Source organism: Eutrigla gurnardus (assembly GCF_963514095.1).
Source record: "Eutrigla gurnardus genome assembly, chromosome: 9".
NCBI classification, from domain to species: domain Eukaryota; kingdom Metazoa; phylum Chordata; class Actinopteri; order Perciformes; family Triglidae; genus Eutrigla; species Eutrigla gurnardus.
The window spans coordinates 17,235,963-17,250,271 of record NC_139923.1 but is presented as its reverse complement, the minus strand read 5'-3'; the positions used below and the strand labels follow the sequence as shown (position 1 = coordinate 17,250,271).

The following is a 14,309-nucleotide window of genomic DNA, read 5'->3' as shown; positions in this document are numbered from 1 at the left end:
TTTATGGTCTCAATCTCTAGTCCCAAGTCTTATTCAATCAAGCATGATGTTCATTTAGTCAATTACGGTCCATTTAGAGTCAAACAGACCAGTGGATGATGTCACCATGTCTGTTTTAAGTATCATAAAGTTTATATGACATCACGCTGCAAAATAAATGTCAGGTTTAGACACCATTTGGGACTCTTGATGTCCAACAGGGTCTGGTGGTTAAAGGATACACCAATTTCTGTAAAGGAAAACACTAAACGCAGGACCCAGGTGACAAATATAAAAAGATGAATATCATAGGTTCTACCTGCCCTTTGGGGTTGGTTGAAGATCACGTTTTAACAGCCAAAAGTCAGGGAAAACCTTGTTTGAGCTACTATCGTAGACCTGTGGGGGACCACAGACAGTCTCTGGTTTCTCCACATATCTGGTCTGGTCTCTGGACTAATGTGAGCTACTATCGTAGACCTCTGGGGGACCACAGAAAGAAGGAGAATCTCAACACGGAGAGGATTTAGAGTCAAGCAGAATTTTCACTCCAGTATAAATCTTTCAGCACATTGCATCATCTTGTCATTGCAGAGACGTTGATTTCATCTTTGACTTTATATGCAATTTGGGATGAACACAGCATGAAGCTAGCCTAGCTGGGTTAGCTTAGCTTCCATCTCGGCTCTCTTCAAGCTCTTCCTGGGCCGTCGACTCCACGTTTGGTCCTGAAGGTCTGGCTGCCGTCATCGACAGCAATAAACATGACAAGACCACAAAATACTTTCTGTGGCATATCCATGATGTTAGATATGTGTTGGCACGCAGATGATGAGATTTCACAGACAAGTGTAACAATTACTGTTATGTGTAACGGATCAGTAGATCTACCTCATGTGGCCTGGTCTTGTTTGATCCCCTGGTTTTCTTTGTGTAAAAGATCCCACGGCTTTGTGATAAACGACCTCAACTGCTGAGACTGTTTGAAGCAAGTGTAAGCTACCGTCACCAGACCATAATAGTTCCTGCCTCCTGTATGTAAACACAGTAGGACGCTGCTCTTCATCATCCTCACAGCTAACTGGGAAAAACAAACGTTTGTTTAATGTGTGAAACAGAAAGAGAGTTATTACTAATCCTTCAGCTCAACACAGCATTTTAGCATCTCTCAGTGATTGTTTTGGTTTTATGGCCCATAGATTTCCTGTTTTGGTGCTGTCAATCAGCATGTAGCCCCACCCCTAAAGCATACTCTGCCTTCTGGTCTGTTTGACTCTAAATGGACCATAATTGACTAAATGAACATCATGCTGGATTGAAGAAGACTTCAAAGAGATTGAGACCATAAACTCATGTTTACAATATTTACTGAGATAATAAATCAAGAGAGAAGTATTTATTTAAAAGTAGCATTTTCTCATAGAATTCTATACAATCAGAATGGGGTTGCCCCCTGGTGGCCAGCATAGAGAATGCAGCTTTAAGGATAGCTTTGGCTTTACTTTCAGAACCTAAAAGTTGTGGGTAGTTGAATTTTTAGCCGTGAAATGCGACCAGAGAATCTCCACAACCTGTAAACACCTCACTTTCGTTGACTTGGCACTTTTCAGTCTTGATTTCAGAATTTACTTGGGACTTACTTCTTGACTTCACTGTCTTGACTTGGGACTTGATTTGGTCCCAAATACTTGAGTTCAAAGTCTTGAGATCTAGTCGTGACCTGTGAAACAATGATCTAGTCCTAAGTGCTCCGGTTGTCTCTGTTAGACCCCTTTGTTGTGAAGAGCAGCTGTGGACACGAAGGTTTCTATTTACGGGAGACTGGTCCCATATTAGCCTCTGTCCTGGAGGGACGTGGATCAGTTCTTCAGCTCGGTTCCCCTTGTCACACACACAAACACACGCACACAACACACACACACACACACACACACACACACACACACACACACACACACACACACACACACAGACACACACACACACACACACACACACACACACACAGGTGGCATCTGGGCTTCGTCTCTTTCAGGGTGTCCGATAAGAACCGGGACCATGCTGCAGGTCTGCCAGAGAGCAGACAGACAGACAGCAGGAGGGGGCAGACGGGGTAGAAGAGAGACAGGAGGGAAGAGACAGACAGGCATCGTGTGTTGTTGCCACGGTGAATGTGTTGCATGTTGGGATGTCAGTTCCATCCAACTTCTAACTTCACACTAAACCAGGAAACGTAGAGATTTAACGAGTCCAACAGTCAGGCGACAGCGTGTTGACTGTGTTCAGTCCTCTTACTAACGCTGAGGAGTTTCTATGGAAACTGTACTTGAACTTGTACTGAACTTTTAGATATTGTATTTCATCTCTCAGGGATTGGTATACCAACCTCTTTTTGTGGCAGTTTACAGCGTACCCACCTATGAGCCAGAAAGCCATTGGAATGTATAGGAGAGTATATCCACTTCCTCCTCTGTAACCTACCCATCTACCTAGCAGTGCACCCACCTCATCATCTACCACTGTACAGAACATATTGTGGGACATGTTTGTTGGTGCTGAAAACAAGAAGTGCAATCTTTATCTGTCCTGCACCTTCCTCGTTAGCTGATTCAAACTCGGGAACATGAACTAACTCTCCTGGAGGTCTACACACACACAGCAGACAGATTTCAGCACTAAGTATGAAACGTTCATGCTCAAACACCAACTGCAACGCTCTAGTTAACACATAACACATCATCAATGTGTCATCAAAACGTCACCTTCTGTTGCTTTTCGCATGTTCACACAGCGATGCCGCACACTTCGGGGGATTTGGGGTTTCAACCGGCGATCTTCTTATTGGAGGACGACTTGCTCTACCTCTGAGCCACAGCCGTGTTATGTACGTTACGTTTGCATAGTAACATAATGTAACTGTAATGATTGTGGTTTCCTAGGGTACTTTCCTGTTTTATTTTGTAGTTTTTTTCCCGTGTGGTTTCCTGTCTCGTACTTCCTGGTCCTTGTTGTTTCTGGTGTCTTGCCGACCCTCTCGTGTTGATTGCTCTAATGTGTTTCACCTGTTCCTCGTCAGCTCCCTGCCTCCTTGTGTTTATAGTCGTGTTTCCCCTGTCTCTTTGTCGGAGTGTGTGTTTGTTACCCCATCGTGGTTCACTACCCTGGTTCCCATCAATGTACTCGTGTTCCCGTGTCCTTTTTCTTGGTTTTGGTTCAGAGTAAGTGTTTCTTTTTGAATGCTATTTTTTTACCCTTGTGGCCTCCCTCAGTTTTGAATTTGTTAGTTAAATAAATATTTTTGCCTATTATTTGTGTCCCCGCCTGCTTTTGGGCCCAACCCTTTATACCTCACTACTGAAACCTGACAGTAATGTTAGTTGAATAGGCCATGTTTTATACACAGCATCACATTATGTAACTTCACGTAACTTGACATAACCTACATGAAGTAATTAAGTGTTACATATGCAACAACATAACGTGATGTAACACAACCAATGTAAAGTAGTTAAATAGGCTATGTTGTGTACCCAACATAGTAACATTAGCATAACTTGAATGAAGTCAATGATGAGATTCACACAGGACACGAACATTGCTCTCCTGTGTGAACCCCTGTGTTTGTGTGACCGTCCATTGGTCCAAAACTAGCAGAATCTGGTGTCCTGTAACCTTTAGTCCTTGTGATGACCCCCCCCCCCCCTTCCTGTTTTTATGAGTGAGTCCCTGTTATGTTTGTCTCACACTCACCTGCACAGGTAGATGTGGATGGTTTCACACTATTCCAGCGACCCATAGGTGGCGATAAAGTGCCAACAAACACAGCGATGCACCAAATACTCGATCTTGCTTGCTTAAGGAAGGTTTCAAAATACTCAAGAATATGTTTTATGAGGAGGAAGACATTCAACACAGATTGATGAGTTTTCTTTGACTGATAAATCTTCAAATAAATCCGAGCAGCTCTGCAGCAAGACTAATTCCCACCTTGCTTCCATCTCCGTTTGCACTCCGCTCCTCATCCATCAGCTGCTCTGATTGTTCTGTGAGCCGCCATGATGTCACAGCGTGGACCTAGTTTCATTCTGCCATTGTCATTTAGCTGCTAGCAAAGCTAACGCTAACCAACTGAGTTCACTGAGTTTAAGGTCAAACACGATACAATAACCGTGTAACCTTGGCTGTGTGTGTGTGCCGTGGTGATTGCAGGTCCAGGATGGCGGCAATGAAGGAGCAGCAGTTCACGGAGGAGAAGCCCCTGCTGCCAGAGCAGCGAGGACTGGACTCAGACCTGGTCAGTGGATCCCCCCCCCCTCGTGTATTAAGACAAGATGTGTTTATTTACCGGCAGAGGAATTAATGAAGTTCATCCATCTGCGACTCTTCAATAGAGAGAGAGTGAGAGAGAGAGAGAGAGAGAGAGAGAGACAGAGAGAGAGAGAGAGAGAGAGAGAGAGAGAGAGACAGAGAGACAGAGAGACAGAGAGACAGAGAGACAGAGAGAGAGGTGGAAAGCAGAGAACAGGCAGTTATATAAAGGCCACTCATTCATTACCGAGGCAACAGGTTAAACAGGCATTGAATTAGGGGCCCTTGAAGGTTTAAGGGCCCCTTGTAGCAGGAATGATGGTGGAGAAGATCCGGAGCAACGTGATGGAATGAAGTACTCATTTTCTCTGTGAGGATTTGTTAAAAGGAGAAGTGAAGCAGACGGAAGAGAATTATGCAACGCTGATTTTATGAGTGTGGAAATCTGAAATGATTCCATCCTATAATAGCATGAAAACAACAGATTGAAGGATGAACCAGATCGGAGGATTGTTCTCATGTTTCTGGTGGAGGGATCAGTGTAACAGACTCAACATGTAAAACGTGACCTTGTTGGCTAGAAACAACTAAAATTAGTAATCAGTGCGGATGTTTCCTGCTGATATCTATTAGTTATGTATTTGTCACGTTTCTTCATAACGTATAAAATTTGACAAATTCTTTTTTTTTTCTTAATTTTTTTCAGGTTTTTACATAATTCATAGCAAAGGCTTTTCTGATTAAACAAAATAGAAATTATCTCTGTAAAAACAATTCACTCCAAGATGGCGGAGCTTGGAGTCATGACCTGAGTGTCCCTGAATGTCACACAGCAGCCACAGACTTTTCTTCCCACATGACCTGAATGCAGCATCTTCCTGGTTTACAGTGAACTTGTTCCTTTATTCCTCCCAGAAGGCTGCAGGTCTTCAGCTCCACCTTTCTGGTGGTTCTGAACCAGAAGGGTCTTTAGAGGGTGGGAGGATACGGACCTACACCTCCATCAACATGTTAACCTGCAGAATGAACCATGTTTCTGTCTAACAGCTGTTACCCATAACCACTTTGTGTTTGTTGTTTCGCAACACAGCAGGATAAAGGAGAGGAGGCGTCGGGGGTCTTACCGTGCCCCGCCAGCCCCGACCCCCTTAACCACCCCTCTCCCCCCAGCCGCCCCACTCACCGCTGGCATGTCATCGCACGACACTGGCTCCGCCAGACCCGCAGTCGGACCAGCGGGGTCCTCGGGGTAACTACCAGAGCCAGCAGCAGCATCTGAAAGCAACACACACCACAAGAGAACTTGGAATTAGTTTGTCAGCAAAGTGGTATCCATATTTAGTGGTATCCATATCCCATAATAACGCTGGTAACCACTGGTAACAGTTAACCGCTGGTAACAGTTGGTAACAGCTTGTAACTGTTGGTAACCACTGGTAACAGTTGGTAACTGTTGGTTACCACTAGTAACCACTGGTTATCGCTGGTAACAGCTGGTAACAGCTGGTAACAGCCGGAGCCACATGGACCCGTGCCTGTCTCTTTGAGGGGGACAGAGAGTCTTTGGGAGGTGACAGCAGTCACCAGTAGACCACATAGACCTGGTGAACCTTAAGGTTAATGTGACATGCAGCTCAGCAGCGTGTCAAGTTGTTTTAGTCATAAATTAGGAATAACAAACTAGTTCTTTAAATGAAATTGTGCACGTTTTAAAGGGTTTAGAGGGTTATGATTAACGTATATGAGGAGCATCAGGACCCTCTGTTAGACCTTCAGGAGGATGAGACGTTGTCTTTAATCTGATAAACAAGTGTGAAGATGTTCGTGTGCAATTTGGTAAATTTATCAGGTTGGTGACTTCAGTCTATTCTGACCTGCTGCTAGTTAGTTGGCTTTGTTTAAATAGCTCATGTTAATAAATGTAAATGTAGATTTCATGGTACCAGCAGTATTATTTGTGGTGGAAACAGAAATGGGATACAGAAATAATAACTGATTATTATTACTGATATAACAGTATTGTGGCTGGTCATGGTAATGTACTTTTACAGGCTGATCATATTTATGTATGTTATAGTTACTATAGGCTAGTTGTCAAATAAATGAAAAGAGTAAGAAGTTTAATATTTGTCTGAAACGTGGTGAAATACTGCAGCCCACTATACTATACTAATAACCCATAATAACACTCCACACCATACTGAAAAACGTTGGTCACAGGAAACTCTTTAACATTCATTTAACAGTTGACCTGCATCTGTAATAATAACTCATCACGCTGACCAAATATTAACATTATGACAGACAATAGCAGGACCATCACATTCAGTTGGTCCTATAACAGGACTGCATGATGGGATCAATACTCTAAATACAGCAGCACAAACACTGAACATCATCTCTCCCTGGAAGTTTTACATCCGGGGCTTTGACAGGAAATCAGACAGACAGCATCCTGTCTCACTGAGTTCAGCTGCTTCCCCGCCTCACAGCTCTAGAAAGAACAGAGCGCCACCTGCTGGTCCGACCACCGTACTGACATCACTAACATTAACACTTTGCATGAGCTCCACATGGGCTGAAGTTCCCTTTCAGCTTCACATTTCTGTTTAATCCTCACATCTTCATCTTCATCTTCATTGGAGATGGTAACAGCTGTAGCAGGAACAACTTATGGTCCTGCTGGTTTTAGTGACTAATTTCTCTCTCTTCAGGTGTGACCCTGGTCTGACTTTGTCCTCGCCTCTCCTTAACAATAAGAATAACCTCCCCAATCCACAACTCTTCCTTCCACTCTCTGTGTCTACGGCCATCATTAACCCTGCCATGTTTTCTTCCAGAGATAATATAATAATATGTGGTGCATGTTTGACAAGGATGCAGTCTGTCTGTGCATGTTAGTTTGTTCTTAGTTTGTTCTTAGTTTGTTCTTAGTTTGTTCTTGGTTTGTTCTTGGTTTGTTCTTGGTTTGTTCTTAGTTTTGGTTCTTAGTATGTTCTTGGTTTGTTGTTAGTTTGTTTTTAGTTTGTTCTTGGTTTGTTCTTGGTTTGTCTTAGTTTGTTCTTGGTTTGTCTTAATTTGTTCTTGGTCTGTTCTTAGTTTTGGTTCTTAGTATGTTCTTGGTTTGTTCTTAGTTTTGGTTCTTAGTATGTTCTTGGTCTGTTCTTAGTTTTGGTTCTTATGTTCTTGGTTTGTTCTTAGTTTTTTCTTGGTTTGTTCTTCTTTACAGCGGCAGCAGTGCAGGAATGAAACAACACGATCAGTGACCCTTCACTGTTGTGTTGAAAAATTATATTAAAATTAGTCCAAAAGAATATTTCCATCAAACCTATAGAGTACAATTTTATTACCAGAATTGTGGATTTTGCAACGAGAAAGGAAGCGATAAATTTGATGTATAACATACATTGTTGTGTATGTTTAGAGATAATTGAACATTAAACTACCAACAGAGCTCATGCTGCTCTTCTGTAAGCCGACGTCCTTGTGTTAATTCAGACTATTATCTGCTTCCTGTTTTAATTGTCTCCACTTGTCTTTCTGTGCAGGGAAGTTGTGAACAGCTGATGCCAGCGGGGGATTGGAAGGTGAGCTGCTGATCTGTTCCATCCTTCGTATAGTCACCGGCTATCACCATCTATCACCGTCTATCACCGCCTGTCACCATCTATCACTGTTTATCACTATCACGTTCTATCACCATCTATCACTATCACCATATATCACCCTTCATCTTTCCTTGTTCTCTTCGTGCTTGTGCATCAAAGTGCGTCAAACTCTGGAGAAACAACAGAACTGAAGGATTTGACGAGTTGGAACAAGAACGTGTTACTGTAGATCACATCTCTTTGTTTTCGTTACAACACTGAACTGGACCAATTACGTCAGTTGCAATCAAATGCTGTTTTCTTTGTTTCACCATAAGAGCTCATGAGTTGGCTGTTTTCCACCAATTTTAAACCCGACTCTGCATCTGAACTCTCACATGTCAGGAGTTTGAACCTTGTGAATCAGCATGCTCTGGGTTTTGTTTTAATCAGCTGAGCTTCACACATGTAACAACGCTGCATGTTTATTCTGGTGTCAGACAGACTCAGTGTCAGACAGGAGTGATGAGACGTTCATCCCTCTTTAACCTGACACTTTGCTTTGTTCTTTCTGCTGGCTTTCTGCTCTAACTTGTTCTCATTTATTTAATACATTCTGAAAGTGGTTTAAACTTCTTTTTTTTTAATTCATGCATGAAAAGTTGTCATTTCACCAAACACATTGCCTCATTGCATATTTGGGAACATGCAATGTTTACTTTGCAGAATATTTATATTTTCTGGTGGTTCATGTTCAGGTGTTTTCCGTTCAGATGAAGAAGAGATAATATATATTAAGTCCTGAATCGCTTGTAAATGAGACTGAGAGCTTCCTCACGTTTTTTATTTAATCTTAATGCGTTTGCTCAGTTACCTTTAAATGATGTATATTACACATGCATTTAACAGATGAGACGAGATAAAGAATCATCTTAGTCGACCTGGAACGACCATCTCTCACAGAGGAGCTGGTTTATCAGCCACATACAGTACAGACCTAATATCAGTCCCCAGACCACATCACCATCAACCATACACACTAGGACTAGACCAGATCAAGTCTCATGGGGGCAGGATGGGTCAACGACGCTCAGGTGACCCATTAACACCCATGTTCAGTTCGCCTGTTGGTTCAAGACCCACCAAACTGCTAAAAACTTGTGTTTCCCTTGAGGGCTAGGGGGTCCAGGAGTCACATGAGTATTACACAAGAATAAACACCTCACACTAGTCTGTTAGAAACTGAAGAAGCCTCTTGGATTGGACGAGAAACTTGTTCGAAACCCTAAACCAGGTCCAAATGTTTCAAAGACCACAAGGATCTGGATAACTGAGAACCTTCACAGACCACTATGGTACCTGTGACATTGTGACACTTGGCAACATGCGTAAGAAAATCCACTAAGAGTGGTTGTTTTTTATGTATGCTAGTTACACTTTTACGTTACGTTGTAGAACTAGAAAGCAGAACTAGATGTAAACTAGAGAGCAGAACTATATCTAAACAAAAGAGCAGAACTAGATCTAAACCAGAGAGCATGACTAGATCTAAACCAGACAGCAGAACTAGATCTAAACTAGAGAGCAGAACTAGATCTAAACCAGACAGCAGAACTAGATCTAAACCAGACAGCAGAACTAGATCTAAACTAGAGAGCAGAACTAGATCTAAACCAGACAGCAGAACTAGATCTAAACTAGAGAGCAGAACTAGATCTAAACCAGAAAGCAGAATTAGATCCCAGACAGCAGAACTAGATCTAATCTAGAGAGCAGAACTAGATCTACACTAGAGAGCAGAACTAGATCTAATCTAGAGAGCAGAACTAGATCTACACTAGAGAGCAGAACTAGATCTTAACCAGAGCAGTGGTGCTGATGAGAGCGTATCCAGAGAGACTGATATGAAAGCTGACCAATCGTGTGCAGCGGAAGCAGTGATCAGAGCGAATCACCTCCGGCTTGTCTCGGTGCCTATAGAGGGGGAGGGGGAAGAGTGAGGGGGGGGGGGGGGGGGGGGGGGGGCAGCTCCGAGCTGAGAGTCTGGGTGGGAGTAGTGCAGAGCAGACAAAGACACTGCAGCAGCCTGCAGCAGCATCGAACAGCCGACTCTGCATCCCACAGCGACTCTCACCAGGACCTAGTCCCTTAAAACAGGAGAGGCCTGTCTGTCTGTCTGTCTGTCTTCCTGCCTGCCTATCTGCCTGTGTCCTCCTCCTCCTCATCTTCTTCATCACTCAGAGAACACTGACTGTGGAGCCATGCCTGAGTGCTGGGACGGGGTGAGTGGCAGGGAGGTTGTGTGTGTATTTGTGTTTTTGTGTCGCTGTATTGGAATCTGGTGGCAACAACAAGAATCGATCTCTTGGTTTTTACAAAGGAGTCTGTGGTGAGCTGCTATTGTCCTCTAGAGGTTGAATAGGTTATTTATTTTGGGGGAAAGGAGAGATAACAATGTCTTGAAATGTCAGTTTGAATGTTGAGTCGGAGGAGAAACTGCAGCGTCACTGTGAATGATGGGTCATTGTTTGGCCCACTGACACACTTAAGAGCACAGCCATGGATGCAGCGATGCAGCGTTGCAGCGTTGCAGTGATGCACATGCCTCTGCAGATAAACACTGTGTGTGTGTGTGTGTGTGTGTGTGTGTGTGTGTGTGTGTGTGTGTGTGTGTGTGTGTGTGTGTGTGTGTGTGTGTGTGTGTGTGTGTGTGTGTGTGTGTGTGTGCGTGTGTGCGTGTGTGTGTGTGAGTAAAGGAATAACACGTCTTCTGAGTGTGAACACCTGAAGGTCATCGTGTGTTTGTGAAATGTCTCATTGTGTTTCACCAGCCGACTATCAGTGTTTTTACGCAGACGATTCCTCCGTAATCTCTGAAAGTCAAAAATACGCCGTGATGACAGCGTTTATAAAGAACGCAGCTTTGCACTGTTGCGGTGTCTCCTAAACAGAAGCATCCCGTCTCTCAGGCCCCAGAGACGATGAAGACGTGCCGTGTGACGAGTTCAATGATAAATTAAATCCAATCTAAAATCCGATTCGCTGCAGAGCCAAAAGAATAAAACAACTTGTCGTGCATATTATGAAGACTCTTCAACCACCAGAGAAGCTGCTCTACGTCATAAACATGTTGATGAGAAAACGGTGGCCTTGTTTCAGCAACAACTGGCTTTTATCTTCTTCAGATAAAGTCTCTGGTGGCGCGTCGCCTTGCAACACAACGTCACAACGTCCGTCTCGTCTCGTTCCTCCTCTGTTGCTCTGTGATGACCTCTGTGACGACCTCTGTGATGACCTCCGTTGACGTCCCAGAGGAGGAACATCCTGTCTCCACTTTCTGTCTAGGTAGCGACTGGGCTGAAAAAATAGTGATATTCCTGCAACGAAAAGGCAGCGTAGAAGGGGCTTGTGCTGCAGTAACTAACAGTAACAAACAGTAACTAACTGTTATTAACAGTGACTAACAGTATAACAGTAACTATCGGTAACTAACAGTAAATAAGCACTGCTAGAGAGGGGGCTGTGCAGCGCTGCTCTGGGAAGTCAAGCGTCAACTGGCAGAGACGGGACTGTTGAAAAGTATCGATACTTTTGCAAGTTAGTATCGTATCCGATACTTTTGACAACCCTACTAACTGTAATCAACAGTTAATAACTGTAACTAACTAATAGTAAATATCAGTAATTAACCGTAACTAACAGTAAATAACCGTAACTAACCATAAATTACAGTAGCTAACAGTAACTAACAGTAAATGCCAGGAGCCAACTGTAATTTACAGTAAATACCAGTAGCTAACAGTAACTAACAATAACAACAGTAAATATCAATAGCTAACAGTAAATAATAGTAGCTAACAGTAATTAACAGTAAATATCAGTAACTAACAGTAAATACCAGTAACTAAGAGTAAATATCAGTAACTAACAGTAAATACCAGTAACTAAGAGTAAATATCAGTAAATAACTGTAAATAACAGTAACAAACTGTAACTAACACTAATTAACTGCCTCCAATTAGAACACTGATTTGCAGATAACACTGACGTTGACACTGAAACAATGGAGGGATAATCTTGCTGGATTAACTCCTGACTGCTGGTTGACGATCTGCTGCTGGTGTTTAGCGGTTGGTGTCTGAGTTGTATAAATGGCTCCACATGAATCGTTACAGCAGACGAAAGACCCTGCAGGTGAAGATATACAGTCGATTTTTCTCTCTGTGTTACTGTTGTCAAGGAGACGGCGGTGGTGATGTCGGTCTCCGTTTTGTTCAACAGACCGGAGGTCGACATCATCACTAAAAGCTTTCAGGGTTTTTTACCACCTAATCCAGCCAGAATAATCCGAAAATACCACTCTGCTGTGTGTGTGTGTGTGTGTGTGTGTGTGTGTGTGTGTGTGTGTGTGTGTGTGTGTGTGTGTGCCTTCATTGTGCAGTAATGGTAACACATATCTCCCACCTCCATTTTGAGTTTGGCTGCTCCGACCAGCGGGTGCTGACAAAATGAGGTTTGACGAGTCAGCGATCTACTCGGAGCCACAAGGATCCTGTACAGAGTTCTACCTTCGTCATGGCAGATCTGTTAATATTGTTTTATAAATCGGAGGGAACATAGACAGCTTCAGACTCTTCAGTGGTAGGATGCTGTGGCTTTTTCCCAACTGCCTACTCTTTTGTTTTTTTTATTGATTTTCATGAAAAGACAACATCCTTGATGTATCCCTGAAATGGTTTCATGTTTTTTATGATATAAACGTAAAACAGGAAGTCTTTATATAACAGAGTTTAATAGACAGGAAGCAGAACAGAAACAGGAAACAGTGACTCATCAGTACATTTTTTACTTATTCACTACATACTCACTAACCCAGCTTTGTATGGACCTGCTCCTGATTGGATTCTACCGTCCAAGAAAACGAGAGTTCGAGGCATCTGATTGGTCGAGACACCGACCGGAAGTCGTCATCGTTTACTACGTAAAGCCTCAAAAGTTCCGATATCATCATTTACACGTTTTTCTCACAAAATGTAAAATATAATCCCATTATATGTGGACTATGTAGAGGATTTATTATCTTCAACCTTGACAAAGGCAGTGTTTACCTTTTACCTTTCACAATAAAAGCCCTAAACTTGCACACTGTTACTATTTTACAAATTCACACAGAGCATTTTGCTGAAAGGAAACTCAATGAAATAGCTGATGGTAGTTTAGACTGTACGACAGTCAGTCAGACAGACAGACAGGCAGACTGTCAGACGCATCTCTGGGTCAACAGGATCCTGGTAGGATCTCTACCTGTCAAACGCTGCTCTGGGTCAACAGGATCCTGGTAGTTGGTCCTCTACCTGTCTCAACATGGTGACAGCTAACGATGCTATACAGTGCTGACAGAACTAACAGAACTAACAGTGTTTACCTGAGGGGGGACCGGAGGGGGGCTGCTTTGTTTCCGGACGACACTGTCGGTTGGGACGCCGTTATCAGCTCTGACTGTGATGAGACCGGTGCAGAGTACTAACATGCACTAAATGGTACATGGCCTGCCAGCTATGTGAACGGAGCAAGGAGAAGCTCTGATAACAAACACACACAGAGGGAGTATGACTTCATCACTACACTCTATCTCTATACATGGACGGGTCATGCGTCACCAGGTCTCAGTTTTCTCTGAGGATGCAAATGTTCCCGCTAAAACAGCCGACTGTGTGTGTGTGTGTCCAGCAGCATTTGATACATAGATCAAATGCATAGATCAGTCTACGGGCAGCAGAGCTGCATATTTCACGTACGAGGGGCAAACCTGCGGACGTGGTGCCCCAGCAACATACGGCTCAAGGAGCTGACACAGATAAGCCAACAGGCCTCTGGTGAGCAACGATGTGTTTGTGTGTTTCACAGGAACATGATGTCGAGACCCCCTATGGGATGCTGCATGTGGTGATCCGCGGGGCCCCAAAAGGAAACAAGCCCACAATCCTCACCTACCACGATGTGGGACTGAACCGTGAGTATCCACGTGTGTGTGTGTGTCTGTGTGTGTGTGTATGTGTTGACAGCTATTCCAGGCTTTTTGACAAGGTGTTTCTGCTCTTATCAGAGGTGATAATTGGCTTCTATGCTGCCAGCACAGACACACACACACAAACACAGACAATGGGGGTCTGGAAGATATATAAAAATATGTTGTATAATATAATATCAAACTCCATGATGAAATCTTAAAGAAGACTCGGATCCATTGGTCCTTTTAGACCCTTGTAGACCCTTTTTTAAAACAATCTAATCGACTCCAACGTGATGTGAATCAGCACACCGCTTGTTTTGCTGACGTTCTGTACAAAGATGACAACGTCGTTGGATCGTCTCGTGATCTGATTCAAGTATTTTCTCTGTGATAAGGAAGTTATGAGGAAGCACATGAATGAG

The 14,309-nt window shown here is 43.3% G+C and overlaps 2 protein-coding genes across 13 annotated transcripts in view; one reads left to right on the top strand and one right to left on the bottom strand.

The window, feature by feature from the left end:
- Positions 1-9,865, bottom strand: part of chka (choline kinase alpha) — a 130,224-nt gene extending 120,359 nt beyond the window's left edge. The window contains exon 1 of the mRNA XM_084017408.1: positions 9,859-9,865. The gene's annotated coding sequence lies outside the window, so the exon portion shown is untranslated. The remainder of the gene's footprint in view (positions 1-9,858) is intronic.
- ndrg4 (NDRG family member 4) overlaps positions 1-14,309 on the top strand; it is a gene marked incomplete at its 5' end in the record, with an annotated part of 37,079 nt that overhangs the window by 11,090 nt on the left and 11,680 nt on the right. For 3 of the 12 annotated variants that reach the window (XM_084017399.1, XM_084017396.1, XM_084017391.1), the window contains 4 exons: positions 4,189-4,273; positions 5,378-5,536; positions 7,836-7,874; positions 13,782-13,887. In XM_084017399.1, the coding sequence (XP_083873525.1) occupies positions 4,196-4,273; positions 5,378-5,536; positions 7,836-7,874; positions 13,782-13,887 (382 nt within the window). Of the gene's footprint in view, positions 1-2,770; positions 2,864-4,188; positions 4,274-5,377; positions 5,537-7,835; positions 7,875-9,926; positions 10,157-13,781; positions 13,888-14,309 lie in introns of those variants that run through there. The other 9 variants (XM_084017400.1, XM_084017395.1, XM_084017392.1 and 6 more) reach the window with 7 other exon arrangements.